At 38.0% G+C, this 20436-nt stretch overlaps 1 protein-coding gene across 2 annotated transcripts in view; it reads right to left on the bottom strand.

Annotated features, from left to right (window-relative positions):
• LOC131076210 (pentatricopeptide repeat-containing protein At3g29290) overlaps nucleotides 1-20217 on the bottom strand; it is a 64452-nt gene extending 44235 nt beyond the window's left edge. The window contains exon 1 of one of the 2 annotated variants that reach the window (XM_058013272.2): nucleotides 17910-20217. In XM_058013272.2, coding sequence (XP_057869255.1) covers nucleotides 17910-19640 — 1731 coding nt within the window. In that variant the 5' untranslated portion in view covers nucleotides 19641-20217. The remainder of the gene's footprint in view (nucleotides 1-17909) is intronic. The other variant, XM_058013271.2, reaches the window with a different exon arrangement.
• Nucleotides 20218-20436: the final 219 nt, after the last annotated feature.

Here is a 20436-nt window from a genome sequence, read left to right as displayed (position 1 = left end):
TACATAAAACTTAGTGTCGATGTGACACTTTATCCTTCTTTCCCCTCCTCATTACTTTTCTTGAATTCTTCGAACTAGGACAAGACGGCTTCTATTTCGGCTTTGTCCGGCATGATGGTGGAACTAAAAATGGCTGATCATTAGAAGAATAATATAATTAGGCGAGACAAAAATCCGGAGTTAAACGGGACTTATGAAAAAAATTATCAAAAACTAGCAGGTCGGAGAAAAAAGTCCGACCTGCACTCTAAAGGTCTGGGAAATTCTATTGACACATCAAACTTTCGGACTTTAAAGTCCAATGTGTCGACTACAAGTCAGTCGACTGACATGTCGGGTTTTAAAACCCAACCTGTCAGTTGAGGAAGTAACTGACATGTCAGGTTTTAAAACCCGACCTGACAATTGAGGAAGGACTGACATGTCGGGTTTTAAAGCCCAACCTGTCAGTTGAAGAAACAAAGGACTGACATGTCGGGTTTTAAAGCCCAACCTGTTAGTTGAGGAAGGATTGACATGTCGGGTTTTAAAACCCGACCTGTCAGTCGAGGAAGAGCAAAGAAAAACCCTCGCATGTCGGGGTTTAAAACCCGACATGCCAGTTAAGGGTATTTCGACCTCACATGTCGGGGTTTAAACCCCGACATGTGAGTTGGGAAAGCGTTAAGACTATGCACATCGGACTTTAAAGTCCGATGTGCTGACAAAAGCAAATTGACATGTCGGGGTTTAAAACCCGACCTGTCAGTAAAAACAAAGAAAACTAATAACTTCTAAACGACTAAACATAAAGACGTAAAACGAAAAATGACTAATCAACAAGGTCGATTAGCCTTTCCTGGAGCCCGTGAGGTACGAAACGAACGAGTTTCATAGGGTTGCCTCACAATTTTGACCATACTGAAATCGATGACAACACTCCCATAGGGAACTGGTTTAGATTATGCAAAGTAAACGGGAATAGAAATCATATTATACAACGCAACATAATAATATCAAATACGAGAATATGGCTAGAAATATATATATATATCATTTATTGCCAAAATATAATGTGTACAAAGCATAATTGATTTCCGAGGAAACAATGAAGTACATATATAGTACCCGACAGTTGGTTAAGATTACCAACAGTCCGGAACCACCAACAACTACTCGAAAACAAATGTCATTGCATAGCCAACTATAACATTATTACTTAACAGCATATTATTAACTACAGCAAAACTGCGACAACAGATTCCATCAGCAAAGGTGAGTGAATGCCCGTCGAAGCTGCTTGTCAGAAATGTCAAGAGGGGAAGGAATTATAGGAAGGATATGTCATTAGTAAAGGAGGAAGGGCATCTTCATTAGGTGCATGGTCTTGTTGAAGGTATAGCTGTGTTAGAGATCAAAGATGCAAAGTTCCCTATTTATCTAGTGGATTCAGTTACCTTTATCTACCTTGCATCGGTTCATTGGCTTCCGTTTTCTTTTCATGTGGTTGTCGGTGAAGTTGTGGCTCTCAGTGACTTTTCGTGTCTATGTGGTTGTCGGTGAAGATGTGATTGTTGGTGTCTTTTCCTCTTCCTTCGTGGAGTCTCTTCACTTGCAACTCCGATTCTTTATATTCATCGCTCTTCCATTTTCGTGCTTCTTCTTCTTCGACAGATGGATAGTTATATATTGTTGGCTTCTCTCATTTGTCTTGTAGCAAGTTAAGAACATTGTGTATGTAGTCTATCAGGTTATTAATATTATATGTTTTCTGTGTTCAAAATTTTCAAACTTATGAAGGTTTATAGAATGTATATGAGATGTAGCATTTGACTTCATTGTCATGATTGATTTGTGAAGAATCAAATTTATCTTATTGTGATTGATAGTAATCTGAAACTATCAACAGTTGTATTCAATTTCAAAGATATAATAAAGTTCATTTTGAGTGGGTTGGGTTTTTCACCCTCAAGTGGAGGGTTTTCCCAGGATAAGTTCTTGTGTTTGTGTTATTCATAAGTTTAGTTTTCTGCTATCTATTTGTTTTGGTTCAAATTTAACATGGTATCAGAGCGGGTTTAGAAGATTGATCCAAAACCAGAATCTTTAAGTTCTTTATTTCTTTTTTTTGTTTGCCTAAGTTATTCATAATGGTGAACGAAATGAAAGTAGAATATAGACTAGATGGGTCATCAAATTTCTCTCCTTGGAAATTTAGAATTCTGATCACTCTAGAAGAGAATGATCTCCTTGACTATGTCTCAAAAGATGTAGAAGAACCTTCTGCCGATGCAGATAAAGTTCAATGGAGAAAGAATAGGACCTTGGCTACCTATCATATCTAAGTTGGATTCAGCTAAGGAAATGTTTCAGACTCTAAAGGACCTTTATGCATTCAACAACAGCAGCAGAGCTTTAGCCTTGAGGCGTCAACTGCTGCATGTGAAAATGTCTAGAGAAGAATCTGTTACTTCTTATTTCATGAAGATTTTTGAGTTAAAAGATCAGCTTAGTGCAATTGGAGATACTTTTGCTGATAAAGACTTGGTTATGTTAGCTATGAATGGACTTCCCAACTCTTGGGAATCCTTCATTCAAGGCATTAGTGGAAGAGATGAACTTCCTAAATTTGATAGGTTGAGGGCAGATTGCATCCAGGAAGAATGCAGACAAGAAGCAAAAGGCAATGGTCGCAAATCTCATCATGAAGATGATCATGTGCTAGCTGCTCACACATCTAGAGGGAAAGAAAAGAAAGGTAACTTCAAAAGATTTAGAGACAAGAATTTTGAGTCAGCCCCTAATGTCAAGAAAAAGAGAAAGGACCTTTCTAGAATTCAGTGTTTAAGGTGTGACAAATTTGGTCACTTTGCCAGAGATTGTGTATCAAGGTCAAATCCTCAAGCAGTTGCTGCAAATGTTGAGAATCCTTCTCCTCAAAGAGAGTCAAGTGAAAATTCTGAGGGATTCTTATTTATTTCTACACTTTCTAGTAATGTTCCTACTAACGGTGATATGTGGTTGATAGATAGTGGAGCATCTCGTCATATCACTGGTTATCGTGAACATCTTTCTAACTTGAAAGAAAAAGACTCATCTTCAAGTTATCATAGGTGATGATGCTTGCTATTCTGTGAAGGGTGTTGGTTCTACTTCTTTTCAATTGGACTCTGGTATTCCTCTTCATTTAAGTGATATACTATTTTTTCCTGGTATTAAGAGGAATCTAATTTCTATTTCTGCACTAGAAGACAAAGGTTATTATGTTGCTTTTGCTGATGGAAAAGTACTTGCATGGAAGAAAAACTCAAGTATTCAATCAACTCGTGTTATTGGTGTTCGTCATGATAGTCTTTATAAACTTTCAGCTCGTCTCATTCAAGTCTCAGCTCATGATTCTTCAAGTTTAAGTGAGTTGTGGCATAAAAGATTTGGTCATTTAAATTTCAGAACTTTGTCTGCAATGGAGAAGGTTGTCAATGGTCTTCCAAAGCTGAATCAAAATCATGAAGGTGTTTGCAAGGGGTGTGCTTTAGGTAAGAACATTAAGAGCACCTTTCATAGTAGTGAAAGTAGGGCAAAGGATGCTCTAGAATTAATTCATTCTGATTTATGTGGACCTATGTTAGTTGCTTCTCTTAGTGGTTTTTGGTATTATGTCACCTTCATTGATGATTTTTCACGTAAGTGTTGGATTTACTTTCTTAAGTCTAAAGAGTTTGATGAAGTGTTGTCCAGATTTAAAGAGTTCAAAGCTCTAGTTGAAAATTTATCTAGCAAGAAAATAAAAGTTCTTAGATCTGACAATGGAGGAGAATATGTTTCTGGTGTTTTTCATAACTTTTGTGTTGAAGCTGGGATTAAGAGGGAGTTTTGTGTCCCTTATAATCCTCAACAAAATGGTGTGGTTGAAAGAAAGAATAGGACAATTGTTGAGGCAGCAAAGGCTATGATTTATGACCAAAGTCTTCAAACATTTCTTTGGGCCGAGGCTTGTAGGACAGCAGTTCACATTCAGAATCGTAGTCCTCATCAAATTCTAGACAACTTGACTCCAAAAGAAGTTTTTTCAGGTGTCAAACCAGATGTTAGTTATTTCAGAATCTTTGGATGCCCTATTTATATTCATGTTCCAAAAGAGAAAAGAACTAAATTAGAACCCTCAAGCAAGAAAGGCATCTTTGTTGGTTATAGTGAATCTTCAAAAGCATATAGAATATACATTCCAAGTCAAAAGCAGATTGAAATCAGAAGAGATGTTTCTTTTGATGAAGATGTAGCTTGCAAGAAATCCAAAGAGAGAATCTGATGAAGATCTTGAGCATCCTCAAGATATAGATACACCTGATCCGAATCTAGCTTCAGGCATTCAGAGGGAGTATACTAATTTACAAGATCATGCTAATTCAACTAATCCAGCTGATCCAATTGATCCAATTGACTCTATAGTCACAACAGCAGATCCCAGTAATAGTTCAGCTCATAAGAAAAGACCTCTGTGGGCTAGGCACACTATGGAAGAGGCTGAAAAATATGCAGCCCCTCGTGGTACTTTCAGAGAAAGTAAAAGACATCACAAGTTTGCTAGCTATGTATCTTTGATGAGTCATATCATAGCATCCAAGCCCTCAAGTGTTGAAGAGGCTTTAAATCAGCAAGTGTGGAAGGATGCCATGATGGAGGAATATCAATCTATTATGAAAAATGATGTATAGGACATTGTTCCAAGGCCTAAAAACAAATCAGTTGGTTCTTCTAAGTGGTTGTTCAAAATCAAACATGCAGTTGATGGGAGTATAGAAAAGTTCAAGGCCAGATTTGTAGCTCGAGGTTTTTCCCAAAAGGAAGGCATAGATTTCAAAGAAACCTTTGCACCTGTAGCTCGTTACACTTCTATCAGGACTATCATAGCTATTGTAGTTGTTAAGGGTTGGAAACTTCATCAAATGGATGTGAAAACAGCCTTCTTGAATGGTAAAATTGAAGAGGAGGTTTACATTGAGTAGTCAGAGGGCTTTGGTATTCATAATAGAAACTCACATGTATTGTAATGTCCCCATTTTGCGAGCATCAGAGTTTGTAAGAATTAGCCTATCATTTGACCCTCATAGGCTAACAATTACTGATAGAGGGCCTTGTGTGGCAGTTACTTGGTGATTAGAGACATTACTCTTCAGTTGGATTCAGGTTTTGGCCTTTGCACAGGTTTTTTGACTCAAATTGGCACACTTACTATTTATAGTAAGTTACTATTTTGGGAGAGTCAGGGTTCCTATTAATAGAAAGACACCTGAGCAGAGCTTATTGGCAGTGTCGACCTTGATTGGGCCTTTGCAGCTATTTCTAGACTCAGTTCCACATACTTACTATTTATAGTAAGTCACTATTCAGGGTTTCTATTTTTAGACAGGCATCCAATCACATGGAGAATAGGGAGAGTCGACTCCTGGCTCAGACGGCTTAGCAATCAGACAAGTACATCAAGAGATATTAAAGTTTAAGTGACTTAAGTGATTTATTTAATATTTTAATATTATTATAAAGTTCTAAAGTAACTTTATAATAATAAAGTCACTTTAATATAATAAAGTGCGTTAAGTGAATAATTTAATGTGGGAATAAATCTTTTATCCCACATTGGCCAGGAAGGTGTTTGAGCTCTCTTAAGGAAAGAATAAAAGGAAAGGCAAGAGTTCATTCTCGGCATCCAGTTGATGAATAGTATTTTGATTGATTTTTATTGTGGAGCCTAGGGCTTTCGCAATTTTCTTCTTTGATCATAGGAAACGAAAACTTCCTATTGATAGCAATTTTGAAGGTGTGAAATAACACCTGAATTATTGCAGTTGTGGGAAAGAATACTTCAGTTCTTTCATTTGTGCAAATTGGTGAAGTTTTCTACAAGGGTTTGAAGTTTATTGTTGGAGAACATTTATAATTGGTTGTGAATCATCCTTCTTTGGCACATGGAGTTATATCATTCTTGTTGGGAGAGATTATCAACAAATTATTCAAGGTTTTAAGAGCAGATTGCAAGTTTGTTCTTGCTGCTACAGTGCGCATGAACAGTGCGCGTGAACAGTGCTGTGAACAGTGCGCATGAACAGTGCCGTGAACAGTGCGCTACAGTAGTTTGAGTTCTATAGAAGGGGATTTAGAAAGGTTGAACAGCTATATATATTTGACAAGGGATTTGCATATGAGGAGAATCAAACCAATATATCAAGGCAGCCATTGAAATACCAGGTTTTCTATCTATGGTCATTGTATTAGAAAATCATTACTTCATTGCATCATTTTCTATTATGATTATATCATGAAATATTTGGAGGTTGCATATGTTTAATGGAGATATAAATTGCATATTCCACATTCAACATTGATCAGCCATTTAGCTTTCATGCCAATTGTTTGCTTAAATGCCTAATGGCTGTAGGTGTACTTTGGGATGCATGACAAGTGTTTGTCTTAATGTCAACTAGCTGTACTAGTTAATTTCAGTCATTACATATGTGTGGAAAGGTCTAAAACAGCTAGTATATCATTTCTATAACAACTTTGCATTGTTAGAAGCTTTCCATAACTTCATTTGCAGCCTACAAACCCAAAGAAGACAAAGAAAGAATTCACTACAGCGGCTTCAAACATTGTATGACAAATGTTTGACAATATTCCTTGGTGTTCAAATAAGCAAAAAACAGGGTCAGATTAGCCAAGGGATATTACATGTATGCAAGTTGAAAAAGGCCTTATATGGTCTTAAACAAGCCCCTCGTGCTTGGTATGAGAGGATAGATCACTATCTTTTGAGCTTGGGCTTTCTAAAGAATGATTATGATCCAAATTTATACTTCAAGGTATGTGATGACAAGGTGCTGATTTTAGTGCTATATGTTGATGATTTATTTCTCACTGGTAATGATGATCTCATTGTCAAATGCAAGGAGTTAGCTTCAGAATTTGAAATGAAAGATCTTGGCTTGTTACATTATTTTCTTGGACTTGAAATATGGCAAAGACCCAATGAAATCATATTGAGTCAAGGAAAATATGCAATTGATATTTTGAAAAGATTTGACATGTTAGAGTGTAAGCCTATGGTGACTCCTATGGAGGTAAATCTGAAAAAATTACATGATGATGCAGCAAATTTAGATTTAGTTGATCCTACTATGTACAGGCAATTAATTGGCTCTTTAATGTACTTGATTAACACAAGGCCTGATATATGCTATGCAGTTAATACCTTGAGTCAGTTCATGTGTGAACCAAGTCATATTCACCTTGTGGCAGCCAAACACATATTGAGATATGTACGTGGTACAATTGGATTTGGCTTAAAATTTTCTTCTTGTGTAGATCTGAACTTGCTAGGGTTTTCAGATTCAGATTGGGCAAGTTGTGTACCTGACAGAAAAAAGCACTTCAGGTTGTTGTTTTAGTCTAGGATCAGCTATGATTTCTTGGTGCAGCAGAAAACAATCTTGTGTTGCTCAAAGTACAGCTGAAGCGGAATATGTTGCAGCCTGTGTGGCTGCAAGAGAAACTATGCGGCTTCAAATATTACTTGCAGGCTTGTTTGGGCAGCCTTTGAAACCCACTGTGATTATGTGTGATAATCAAAGTTGTGTGAAGCTTTCAGTTAATCTAGTATTTCATGATAGATCCAAGCATGTGGAAATTAAATATCATTACTTGAAAGACATAGTTCAGCGAAAAGCAGTTGAACTCAAGTATATTTCTACAGAAGTGCAGACAACAGACATTCTCACCAAGCCGCTTCCGAGAGTGAAGTTCCGTTACTTTCGAGATAAACTTGGCATTGTGGAGAATGAAGCTCTTGCTGAGAGAGAGTCTCAGCTTTATTGATTCTTTGCTTATTGTTAATGAGTTCTTCTCTGCGAGAGAAGTTCGAGGTGAAATCCCTTGATTAATGAGTTCTTCTCTACGAGAGAAGTTCGAGTTGAAATCCCTTGATCCACCCTCTGGCAGTAGCTATGGTGGAAGTCATGTGTATGACTTTATGATTTTTATTTCTAGTTTCATTCACCCTCTAGGAGTAGCTATGGTGAATATTGTTATGCTGAAATAACAACTTTATTGAAAAAATCTGTGATGAGACTCTGTTAACTTTCTTTGGTTGCAGTTGTATTTATTTGTCATGAGATGACGAATTGAAGATCTCTCTCTTGCTAAGAGGGAGTGTTGAAGGTATAGCTGCGTTAGAGATCAAAGATGCAACGTTCCCTATTTATCTAATGGATTCAGTTACCTTTATCTACCTTGCATCGGTTCATTGGCTTCCATTTTCTTTTCATGTGGCTGTCGGTGAAGTTGTGGCTGTCGGTGAAGATGTGGCTGCTGGTGTCTTTTCCTCTTCCTTCGTGGAGTCTCTTCACTTGCAATTCCGATTCTTTATATTCATCGCTCTTCCATTTTCGTGCTTCTCCTTCTTCGGCAGATGGATAGTTATACATTGCTCGCTTCTCTCATTTGTCTTGTAGCAAGTTGAGAACATTGTGTATATAGTCTATCAGTTCATTAATATTATATGTTTTTGTGTTCAGAATTTTCAGACTTATGAAGGTTTATAGAATGTATATGAGATGTAGCATTTGACTTCATTGTCATGATTGATTTGTGAAGAATCAAATTTATCTTATTGTGATTGATAGTAATCTGAAACTATCAACAGTTGTATTCATTTTCAGAGATATAATAAAGTTCATTTTGAGTGGGCTGGATTTTTCACCCTCAGGTGGAGGGTTTTCCCAGGATAAGTTCTTGTGTTTATGTTGTTCATAAGTTTAGTTTTCTGCTATCTATTTGTTCTGGTTCAAATTTAACAGGTCTTAGCAAGACGGTGGAGGAAGGCTCTAGTGTAGATGTAATGGCGATGTATGAGGAGGTTCAGACAATGATAAATGATGTGCTGAACCTTAACAAACCTTTGCAAGGATATGTGCATGGTTATAAAACACTTGGTCATGTGACAACACAAGGGGTACTAGTAGTGACAAGTGGATATCTCTTCCATTGCTTGACAATGACTAGTTGGTTCAAGCGATTAGGTGTGTGGAGCTTATTAAAGGCATCATATTTGAAGCATTGGAATGAACATATGGCCCAGATGTGGAAATGGCTCAACTGGTCGTGGTCTTTGGATAATTGCTCTGCCTCAGGCTAGTAAGGCCCATTGGGGGCTGTCACAACTTCATTAGGTGGCCAGTGGTGGTTTGCTCAGTGGAAATCTGTGCTGTTGTATCTCTGCTTGTTCAGAGTGGTGCTTATAGGTTGTGGTAGTATGTTCATGCTTATATCTTCTGTTATTGTTTTCTTCAGTCTGTGTATACCTGCTACTCCCTGGAAATGGTTGTTTCTGTAGGGGCTTGGTGTTAAAATATTGTTTCAGTTGCTTTTAGTTGCAGGCTGGGGCCTCTTTATAGATCCCCAATATATTAATCTAGAAAAATAAGATATGCAGCATCGTTGCCATTAAGCATACCATCATTCTTTGACCATCATCCATTAAAGCTCTAATAGAACTATGTAATGACCATTAATCAATCACATTTTTATCAAAAGATTAAGATCAATGAAAATGACCTAAAACAATATTAACTAAAACCTGCTTCAAGATAAATACAAAACACTGGCTATTGGCTAAATGTTAAGAAAGCACTCTTGGTGCCATGGTGATTAAGACCAAAAGTAAGGATCTCAATGAGCAAAAGGAAAAAGAAATAATCAGTCCAAACCAAAAAAATCTTTTAGAATTTGCGTGTTCACTCTGAACTGCCTTCCACCACCATATCTGATAGATATACCAAATTCTTGAGAAAATTCTGGAAAGCACTGCATTCCATCCTCATTCTGATTGATTTAAAAAATTGGTGAAAAGACAATCATGTATCTTCTTAGAATGTACAACTCCAAGAAGCATAGTGCTTGGGATGAAAATATAGATATCATTCAACATAGCTGCAATAAAGCTCTTTACAACTCTCAAAAGATAGCCCTTTTGGGGCTTGTTTGGGTTTCTATGCATCGCCATTCATTGATATATCTTATCCTATGCCACCACCTTTAACTCCTTCAATTTATAAGGAAATTGACACTAGAGGGAAATTCATTGAGCATATCCAACCATACAACAAGTGCATAATGCTAACTTATTTAGTCTTTTGGACTTAAATAGTATACTAAAAGTGTTTTCAAAAAAGTGTCAACTGTGATACCACATTTTGAGATTTAAACCCTCAAAGTAAACTTAATGTCTCCAACAGCTCACACCCATAAAAGAGAGGGAATCCTCATTTTGAAAGGGTCAAGTTGTTGGTTGGGGTTAGGTCTAGGAGTCTTGACTTTTGTCTTTGGTCTTATGAACAGGTTGAATGCCAAAGGCATGAGACAGCTTCCTTGTCTTTGTGCATGGCTCATTGAACGATGTTAGACACAATGCACCACTGAGAGGGGGAGGGAGTGAATCAGTGGTTCTCAAATCTTTTCCCTTTAGCAATCCTATATGAGCATACCAATTAATAGATCTAACTCAAAGAAGACTTACCAGTTAGTGGGGAAACTAACACAAATGCAATCACACAAGGGACATCACATAACACTAGCATATACAAGGAAAACCCAAGATGGGAAAAACCTCGGTGAGCAATGTTGCTGGAGTCTACTACTCCAATCCAGCCTCACAATGAAAACACAATTACAAAGTTTAGGACACCAACCCAAGGAGCTACAACCCCTAACTGATTTATGGGCTACAACCCAAAGGAGCACCAACCCCTGTCTTTAGGGCACCAACCCAAGGAGCTACAACCCCTGCACTGAGCTACAACTCAGTGTTCACAATGTAAACTTCAATTACAAAAGTAGTTATCTTGTTACAAGTGAATCTTGCAACCATTACATATATCTTACTCTGTCGGTGAGATACTTTCTCTGCTACACCGACTCACTCTTTTGCTGCTCTCTTCACCTGCTGCTTCTCTGTCGGTAAGCCCTACCAATTTATCTCTCTTCTGTATTGCTCTCATTGAATCTCCTCCTCACTGCTCTGCTCTTCACCGATTCTACTCTCTGTCGGTTGTCTGTTTATCTTCTCTGCAGCCTCCTTCACTTCTGCTCTAACGGTATGAACACTACCGATTCTTCTCTCCAATCGGTTGAATGCTTCAACCAGGTTGTCACTCACTCCCACTCTCTTCACAGATGCTCGTTGAGCACTTGGCTGATTTGCTCTTACTTGCAGAAGTCTCTCACTTCGCAATCGCACAATATTCTTCTATTCAACAATAGCAAATAATCTCTTTGGCCTTCACACTTATAGCCCAAACTTCCCGCCAAAACCCAATTCAAAATCTGGGCGGTTAGGGTTTCCTCACCATCCTCGAGGCAAACCAAATCCAATTAGATCTTATCAGATCTTGTCCGATCCGATCTTTCAGACTATCAATCTGCACGACACTGCCATTTACGCATCTCCTAGATCACGCCTTTCATCTCTGGTGACTTTCTTTTTACCCTAATAGTTGATCTCTTGGTCAAACACGAAAGATCTGTCATGCTATTTCCTCCATCGCCTCGATCTTCTCAATCGCTCTTAGCTGACTCGTAGCCTCGATCTTCTCAATCGCTCTTAGCTAACTCGTAGTTGTCTTCCAGACCTCGAGCCTCAAACCCCTGCAATAGCTTTGCATCATGTACCGTGATTTGTGTGACCTTTTATTAAAGTCGACCAACCCTGCAGCAACCCTGTTGATTTACATTCCATCTTTATCCAAACGCAGGTTTGCCACGTTGACTCCATGTGGCATCCATATCGACCAACTGCCATCTTGGCACTTCATGTTGGTCCAGATAGGATCACCGACCAGCCACTCTACCGGTTCCTCTTTCCTGCCGGTTTGCTAACCCTACCGGTATCACACACTGTACCGGTAACCTCATCATGTCTGCATTCTGCTGAACTGTGGGTGGAACACCTTGACCGGTCGTCAGACATGTCTTTCTTGAGCAAGCTCATTTGCTCATTTCCCCAAGGTGGAGAGTCGTCTGCATCTGCACCTTGCTCATATTACCGGTGGGCTTACATACTGTTTATCACTCATGATGACACCAATCATCAGTCTTCACTAGACTCCTTCATCGGGCAGACCATTCTCCTCTGACTGTATCTGCTCAACTGGTTTGTCTGAATGACAAACACATCACTCTTCTTCAGCATGCCTTCTCTGTCGGTTCAGTGCATAACCCTGATCTCATGAACTTAAGGCATTCCCTCAATTCACCGGTGGATCTAGTGTGATCCTTCAAGTACTTGCCTTTATCTCTTTACTCTTATCTCACCAAACTGTAATGCACTCAATGCATATAGGAGATAAGCTCCACTTACTTGGTGGAGTAACACCTTGTCATCTGCTCATGTGAGTTCCCTGTTTGTGCAGCATATCTTCAAACAGGCACATGTGATCCGGTGTGGACACACTCACTGTTGGTCATTGCTTCTCAAGATGACTGCATCTTCATCCGGTGGGAGTCCTACTGTTCTATAACCTCACATCATAGCGGTGACCTGTTCAATCTTCTCTTCCGGTGTGGATGTGATTCAGATAACATTCTGCCTCTTCATCACAAACAACTTCTCAAACACCTCTCTATCTCATCATACAAGTCAGGCACTAACTTGCGTACTGGTGACTCCAGAGGTCATCTCCCTTACCTTACCGGTGTTCTGCAACACAAGGTGATATCCAAGATATCACATTCTGTACTCCTCCATAGCAGTGTTGCACATACATCTCTTCTACCGGTAGTCATCCCATATCGGTTGACATCAATGACAACACAATGCCAACAAATGAAGCAAGAGAGGTTGTATGGTACATTGAAGGAAGAACTAGAGGCTTCTAAGCTTATATGCATTGTTCCCATTTGTTTAAATATCCTCAAAAACACTACATGGGTTGCACTCTGCAGTGGTATAGAAGCATCTGGAATCTTATAGTGGCATTTCAAACACCTCAAGAGTTTGTCAAACTCTGTCAAGTTTTAAGAGCATTGGGGAGGTATCTACAAACCTATGCAAATAGTCAAAATCATGCTGACCAAGATATGTTAGGTATGTGATATCATATGGATATCTCTCAGGTTTTAAATCCCTTTACAAAACCTTTTGTATCCAATAAATCAACGTACGAGATAAATGAAGTCTCTTGAGACCTCTACAAACATGAAACATCCCTTTCAAGCGTTGCTAATAACTTTGTATCACTTTTAGGGTTTATGTACCATCATGGAGTTTGCACAGTCATGCAATAAGTTTATAAGGTTTATGTAGGGTTTTAAGATCCTGTGGAGCCTGCAAAGATTTGTATAAGCCTTGTAGATCACCAAAGTATAGTCAAAGGAACCCTTAGGATCTGTAAGAGTTTATAAGAAATTTTATGGACTATACAGATGACTGAAGAGTTCCATTTGGTCTGTGAAGCACTGATGGGAATAGTTCTGAGTCTTCATATTCAGATATAAACAATGTTGCTTGTATTGAGGAAGAAAACAACATGAATAACATGAAGAGCACGTTAGACAACTTGTATGGTTGCAGGCATTTTCTCCTAAGATGACCTGAGGAGCGCATTGTTGAAATCCTTTAAAACAACAACAGGAAATAAGGGTAATGCCATGGTGGATGACATGAAGAAAAAGAGAAATAATGTCATTGTTTGCAGCACTTTTCGTTTTGACAATGAGATTGACATGCAGGATCTTGAAACCTACCCTCAGACAAACCCATGGCTCCCTTGACGAAATCATTGTTCTTACAGAGGGGCATCTCATGAATTTGAGTTGTGTTTTGGCCACCTAATCTTCGTAATGTTTTCTCATTCAGGGAATCAAGTTATTGCATAGCTAGAGCTTTGGAATGAGAGGATACAGGTATGATGATGAGATCTACAAAAGGTAGTATATTCATTGACAAGCTTTAGTGTTTGTCAAAATTCTAACAGGTTTTAAACTTCACTGTTAAACACATCAATGAGCTGTAAAGACACCTTAACCCTGCATCAATGGTTGAAGAGTCCTGTCAAATGGTTGACAATGTATTCATAAACCCTGTCAAAGCCATAGAAGAAGATATCTATAGATGGTCTAGAGAGTAAGGGCTGTCCAAGCACTGTTGGGTTTATCAAGTTCTTTATATTATGAAAAAGTCTGTCCACTCGATCCTTGTTTGGTTTCTTCATTAGATCCACAAGCCTCTTGATTCTATTTTGAACAGTGATGAACTAAGTCGTGGCAACCTGTCAAAAGCATATGAAACCTCTGCAATAAGTTCCATCCAACATTGTGTATAATAACAAAACCAACCCTAAGTCGGCTAAAGGCCTATGTAAAGTTGAGACTTCCTGATGTGTAAATGATAGTCAGGTCTGCAAGTAAATAGTCTACGAAGATTGTCAAGGACCATCAAGCTTATAACAGTGAATGATTGAGGGGTCAAACAGTGACAAGTATGGTTTAGATTGGCCACAAATGGCAATGCCATTTGTAGGCTGTGTGCCATAAGCGAGGGATGCTTTACTTCCTTCAGCTGCTCCTTACCTCATGATGTTGTGGGATTAAGGTCTGTCAAGTATTGCTGTCTCTATCAAAGAAATGTGCAAGAGTTCTTTCAAATTAAATACAGCCTTTAAACCCTAAGCATCTGTGTATTCATGGGGAAACTTCTAAACAGTATTAGAGGTTTTCACTTTTCACAGAAGATGAAAGGAAGTAGAGGTTTTATAAAGGTCTGTGAGCATTAAAAATCTATGTATATTCTAAATAAAGGCTGTTACATTATGCAAGAGTGTGCATAAGCGACAGTCATCAAAATGACTGTATTGGTACAGTCAAATCATAAAAAGCACCCTATACTGAGATCTTATGAAGGACTGTCTAATAGTTTAAGGGTTTAAAGTATCCATGTAGAGGATTGTTCAAACTCAACATAGCCTACAGAAGGGTTGGGACTATGAACTGTCATCATCGTGAGAAGAATAGGACAGTCATTACAAGGACAATCAAGAAGCATTAACTGTGATGGAAGAAGAATACCAAGCATGTAAGGTGAAGAGGACTCTTCGGTAACATCAAATAAAGCAGAGATAGTGACGTCTCCAAGGATCAATGTATAAGGATAGTACTGTCTCCAAAGACCTCCCTAGGAGCAAGATATTGCTGTCAAGGTTGGGTTCTACAGAGATACAAAAGACTAACAGTAAATGATAACAGTGAACTCATAAAAACCCTATGTAAGCAGCATTTGCAGTCATGGGGAGTACTGTCAAGTTTTGAAGAAGTCCAGATGAGTTGTGCATGAATCCTATGAGGACACTGGGGTTTGTCCACCTTATGAAGTTTGTTAAGGATCCTGAATGAAAGACTACTGCATTAGCCATTCCACAGCAATGCTATCAAGGATTTTGAAAGGAACATCACAGTGGCACGGATATGAGATCATCACCAAGGAACCATTGTCAAGCATGTGAAAGCCCTGCAGAGGTGGTAAAGGACACCTGTAGACAAGCATATCTTCAAAACAACTGAGCCACCCAAGGAGTGTGACATAAGGCTGCTTTAAGCTCATAAAGGAGACTTTAAGATGCAGTTTGCACTCCATGATGCAGAAGGAGACTTTTCCCATGCTTGGTCAAGATGGTTGCAAGAATATAGGAGGTATGCCCTATTTTCATGCAAGAATAGTTGGTCTGCATTAGTGACAGCTTGGAGATTTTTAAGGAAGATGGACAGTTATGAAGACTTAATAATGCAACCACCTTGGAATCTTTAGAACAAAGCAAGGACAGCTCATCATCAGCACTTTCCCATACCCTATAAGAGGTTTTCAAGGAGACAAAATAGGGAACATGTCTCTCCAGCTTCCAAAGAAGGTTGATCCAGCATAATGGAAGCAGTTAAAGCATTTATTTCCCATCAAGGGACGCCTCCTACATGCTCTGAATGGTTTTTACATGCTAGATATAATGTGTAAAGAGATATGTAATAGAGATATCTGATTTTCGAGAAAGGAGACTACTGTAAGAACCCTGTATCAGCTGTGTATGGCTTTTTGATCAATAAAAGTACTGATAATTTGCCTTCATCATAGCTTTTGTGTAGTGTACTATCGAATGAGTTAGAAGTTATCTTGTGAAATGATATTTTCATTGTGATTTAACCTTATTTTTGAACCTATGCAAAGGCATTGTGAGCGTTGTGCATGTAGCATTAGCTGATTCAGATCATATTGTGCATGATAAACTGATTTAGGAGTTCCTAAACATCATTTGGTGCATCACCACAATTTCATTTTCAGTTATCTTCTCTCCCCTTTCCATTAGTGAATGTTAAGACTAGGATAGTTTTAGGCTTAAACATCTTAAAGCATATTTTGAATAGAGAACCAGCTCTCCATCTGTAGGTTTAGCTTCAAATAGCAAGGTCCCACACCTTGAAGTCATTTCAATGCTATCTCTGAACTGTTAAACTAGGTTCAACAAGGGTGCAGGTTCATGTAATAACGCATACCATTCTAAACAAGACCAACGCTAAGTAGAGGCAACACCATGATCACCATCAAGTGCCATGCCAATTCAAAGTTACAACAGAGTATGACTTCATTTGCAAAAGGAGACACTTGTAGGGTCATACCACAAGATCAAACCTCTTCACTGCTTCAGTATGGCTTGTATACTATCAATAAGAAGGTTGGAGATTCAGATAACACATTTGAGCTCAATCTTTCAACTTATTTGATCTTAATCCAATTTTTCATGCAAAATTCTTGCACATTACTCTCCACCTTTTCTGGACACACCATTTGTGGCAAAAGAACATAAACCAGAAGACGCCTTTTCTAATTGCAACACAACAATAGAAGCAAATCAAATAATTGATGTAGGAATCAAATACACAAGGTCAAAGCATTGGCTTTAATCCTTTCCTTGATGACGAGTAGAGTAGAGGGACCCAAAATGTCAGGACCTAATAAAACTAAACAGTTGATCCCAAAAGAAGATTACAATTCATACGCTACACACAAAAAAAACTCTTAAATAAAAAATTCCTGTCTACTCAATTGTCAAGATGAGTCGAGTTCCCCATCAAGGGATGTGATATGTCAAAGCTCAAGTTGTATAATACTTTCTGCATTTTCTCTCTCAATTGCCACAATGGGAATCATTCTAGGAGGGTCTAGAACTTTGCTCAACTCATGATACAATGGCAGCAATCCATATCACTTGCCATCTTCACCACCAACATCAACATCATCCAAAACACAAGCTGTCATTAATTAATGAAATTAAGTTGCCAATTTACTGTGACAAAACTTGTTGATATTAACATAAACAGTAACAAGATCTGCATAATTGCTGCCAGCAAGCATACCATTATTCTTTAACTATGAGCCATTAAAGCTATGTAATGCTAGTTAATCACATTTTAGTCCAATTATAGTCCTAAAAAACATTAACTAGAGCATACTTCAAGATATAGACCAAATGTTAAGGCAAACAAAAAATAGGAAAAAACAAGTTAGTGCAGCCATAATTCTTGATGTTGTGGCAATTAAGAACATGTAAGGTTCTCAATGAACAAAAACAAAAGGAAAAAAATCAATCCAAGTGAAAAAACAAAAAATGTCCTGATTGGTGGGAAAACACCTTTTAATGTTAGCGGTTGATGTCTAGCATCTTTTTTAATGTTTGATTTGTACTGAATCTAGACACGATGAGGAAAGGAAGGAAACCAAAAGCAAAAATGTATAAGCCATCAGTCAAGAACAATCAAAAGCAATATGAGTGCGATGCATGTATTAGACTTCCATGAGAAATCTATAACCAATTTAATATTAAAAATTGAAATAAACTTACATTGAGGACCTGCTCCAATTCACGCAAATGAAGTCCATTTCCACAAGCTCTAATCAATGGCAAATAAGTAAATGTATTTGGAGAACAGTCAACACAAAGCATGTGTTCAAAAACTTGCAGTGCAACTTTTGGGCGCCCAGCAATCTCACATGTGGCTATAAGAAGATTATATGACGAAGATCCAGGCTTGATGCCACTCTTTTCCATTTCCCAAATATACTGCAAAGATTTTTCCCAAAGCCCAAGACGGTGGCAAGACACCAATGCCACATTGTAAATCCAAGCATCCATTTCAAAGTTGTTAGATGTTTTCATGTGCTCAAAAAAACTTAGAGATCTTGCAAACTGCCCTGTCTTGTTCAGGCCATTAAGCAAAGCCTGTGCAGTATAAACATCAGCACTATGGCCTACAGCTTGCATATGCTCATAAATTTTAAAAGCAAGATCCACCTCTCCTGCCTTACCAAGACAATTTATCAGAGTATTATATGTGATTATATTTGGTTTCAGACCTAAATCCACAATTTTCTGGAAAAAGTCCAATGCTAATGTCCACTTCCCTTCTTTTGCACAGACGCATGTAAGGCCCTTTAAAATATCACCGTTGGCCTGCCATCCATTCTGAACCATATTTTGGTATGCCTCCAATGCAAGTTCTACCTGGTCACACTGTACAAATGTACTGACCAGAAGACGATAGGTCACCATTGTTTCTTTACATCCTCCTTGCTTCAATTTTCTCCAAAGTTTATTAACTTCATTCCATTTGCGTGCTTTACCACAGGCCGATATCAGTGTGTTGTATACAATTATATCTGCAGTTAAATCATCCCATGATTCCATTTCCTGCAACAGGTGAAGAGCATGTTCACAACTCTTAGAATTTGCGACTGCTTTCATAAGCAAACTATATGTACATTCTGAAGGCTTAATCATCTTCTTCATGCTCTCAAAAATCCTCAAGGCAATCTCAATGGAGCCCTTTCTCAGTAAAGCAGCAATGAGCGAATTGTAAGCATGCAAATCTGGATGAAGACTTGATTCCCCCATCCTTTTGTACACTTTCAAAGCGCTGGCAACCTTGTTTGATCTACTATGTACGACAATCATTCTTGACAATCTTGCTTCATCTTTTTGATTTGCTAAAGAACTCGGATTTTCTTCATGTTCATTATTGACACAAGCCTTCAGTTTTGGAGGCAGTAAATAGTGTGCTTTTTTTGAAGATTCACAAATATTATGAGATACAGTTCTACTCCTCATTTGTATTGCACTTTCATTTTGACAAACAAGACAACCGAGCGGTTTTTTATCTCCATCCAAACCTACCAGGTCCTCTGCCCCTGAAACATGGCTATTTTCAGTTTGTTTAGGTCCTCCTGATGAAATGATAATCCCCTGGCGACTCACTCCAAATCCTTGCAATGTAAACCGTCTATTCTTGTTTACTACAGAATCTCCAGGATCCAAAACACCGCCATCATCTTTCACATTCCCTTCTGCCAAGTCAGCCACCTCATCTTTAAATGTAAATTGCGAAACCCCTGCATTCAATCCAGCATTCTTCACAATTTGAGTGCCCTTGTAACATTCTTTTATGGGATAGCAATGAAAATTTTGACAGAAAATTTCGACTAGTTTACAGTTTTCTTGTTGGACAAATCCTCCTCTCGTAACAGAATACTGTGCTCTGAAGTTGACTGAAGAAAATGGCGTCAAAATTAATGCCATTAACACCAAGCTTATGGATTCTCGTTGAAGTTTTACATCATTCTGTAATAGTAAGACTAATCATAGAGAACAAATTTAACCCATCCACAATAGTAATAATTCACAAAACCAGCAATGAAGAATCAATTGAGGTGTGTTTTCTGCCCCGTCAAAATTATTCTTTACTCCTTAAAAAATGCTCCCGATATTCAAAACAAAGTTTTACATTATTCGGTGTGAATGTCGACCATGGCAGGGTTAATATTACTCTATACAATATGCTTGTTTCTATCACAGGTTAAACTTCTTTCTTACCGAAGCCTGGCAAATATAATAATTTATATACCATTTTCGCGACGATCCAAAAACCATATCAGAAAAGACAGACTTACACGAAAAGATTGCATGGCTGCCATTTTTGGACGAACTACAAATATCCAATGTGAAAGACTCCTGACCAAATATTCTGCAAAACGAAGGAAATGTAAAGAAAGAATTTCTGTGGCCCAATATAATTCTCATTTTTATCCATTGTTTGACATATTCTTTCATACACGTTCGGGAAAATATATAAATAATAAAAAATGGTGTATGTAAATTGTGCGAAATACTCATGAATTCCCAAGGTTCAATCTCGACTGAATTTAGTTGCGAGCTTAAATCTAGATGCAAAAGGTTTTAGCATAATTTAAACAAAATTTACTAGTAGGTCTTTTTAAATGAAAATAAATAATATTTTAAATTAATTTTATTTTTTTAAGGAGAAAAAAGGAAAAGGAAAGGGTCTTTTATAGTCCACGATGCCAGCCATCTTTGT

Source organism: Cryptomeria japonica, chromosome 3 (genome assembly GCF_030272615.1).
Source record: "Cryptomeria japonica chromosome 3, Sugi_1.0, whole genome shotgun sequence".
NCBI lineage: Eukaryota > Viridiplantae > Streptophyta > Pinopsida > Cupressales > Cupressaceae > Cryptomeria > Cryptomeria japonica.
Note: the sequence above shows the minus strand (reverse complement) of the source record. Positions and strands in the feature narration are given on the sequence as shown.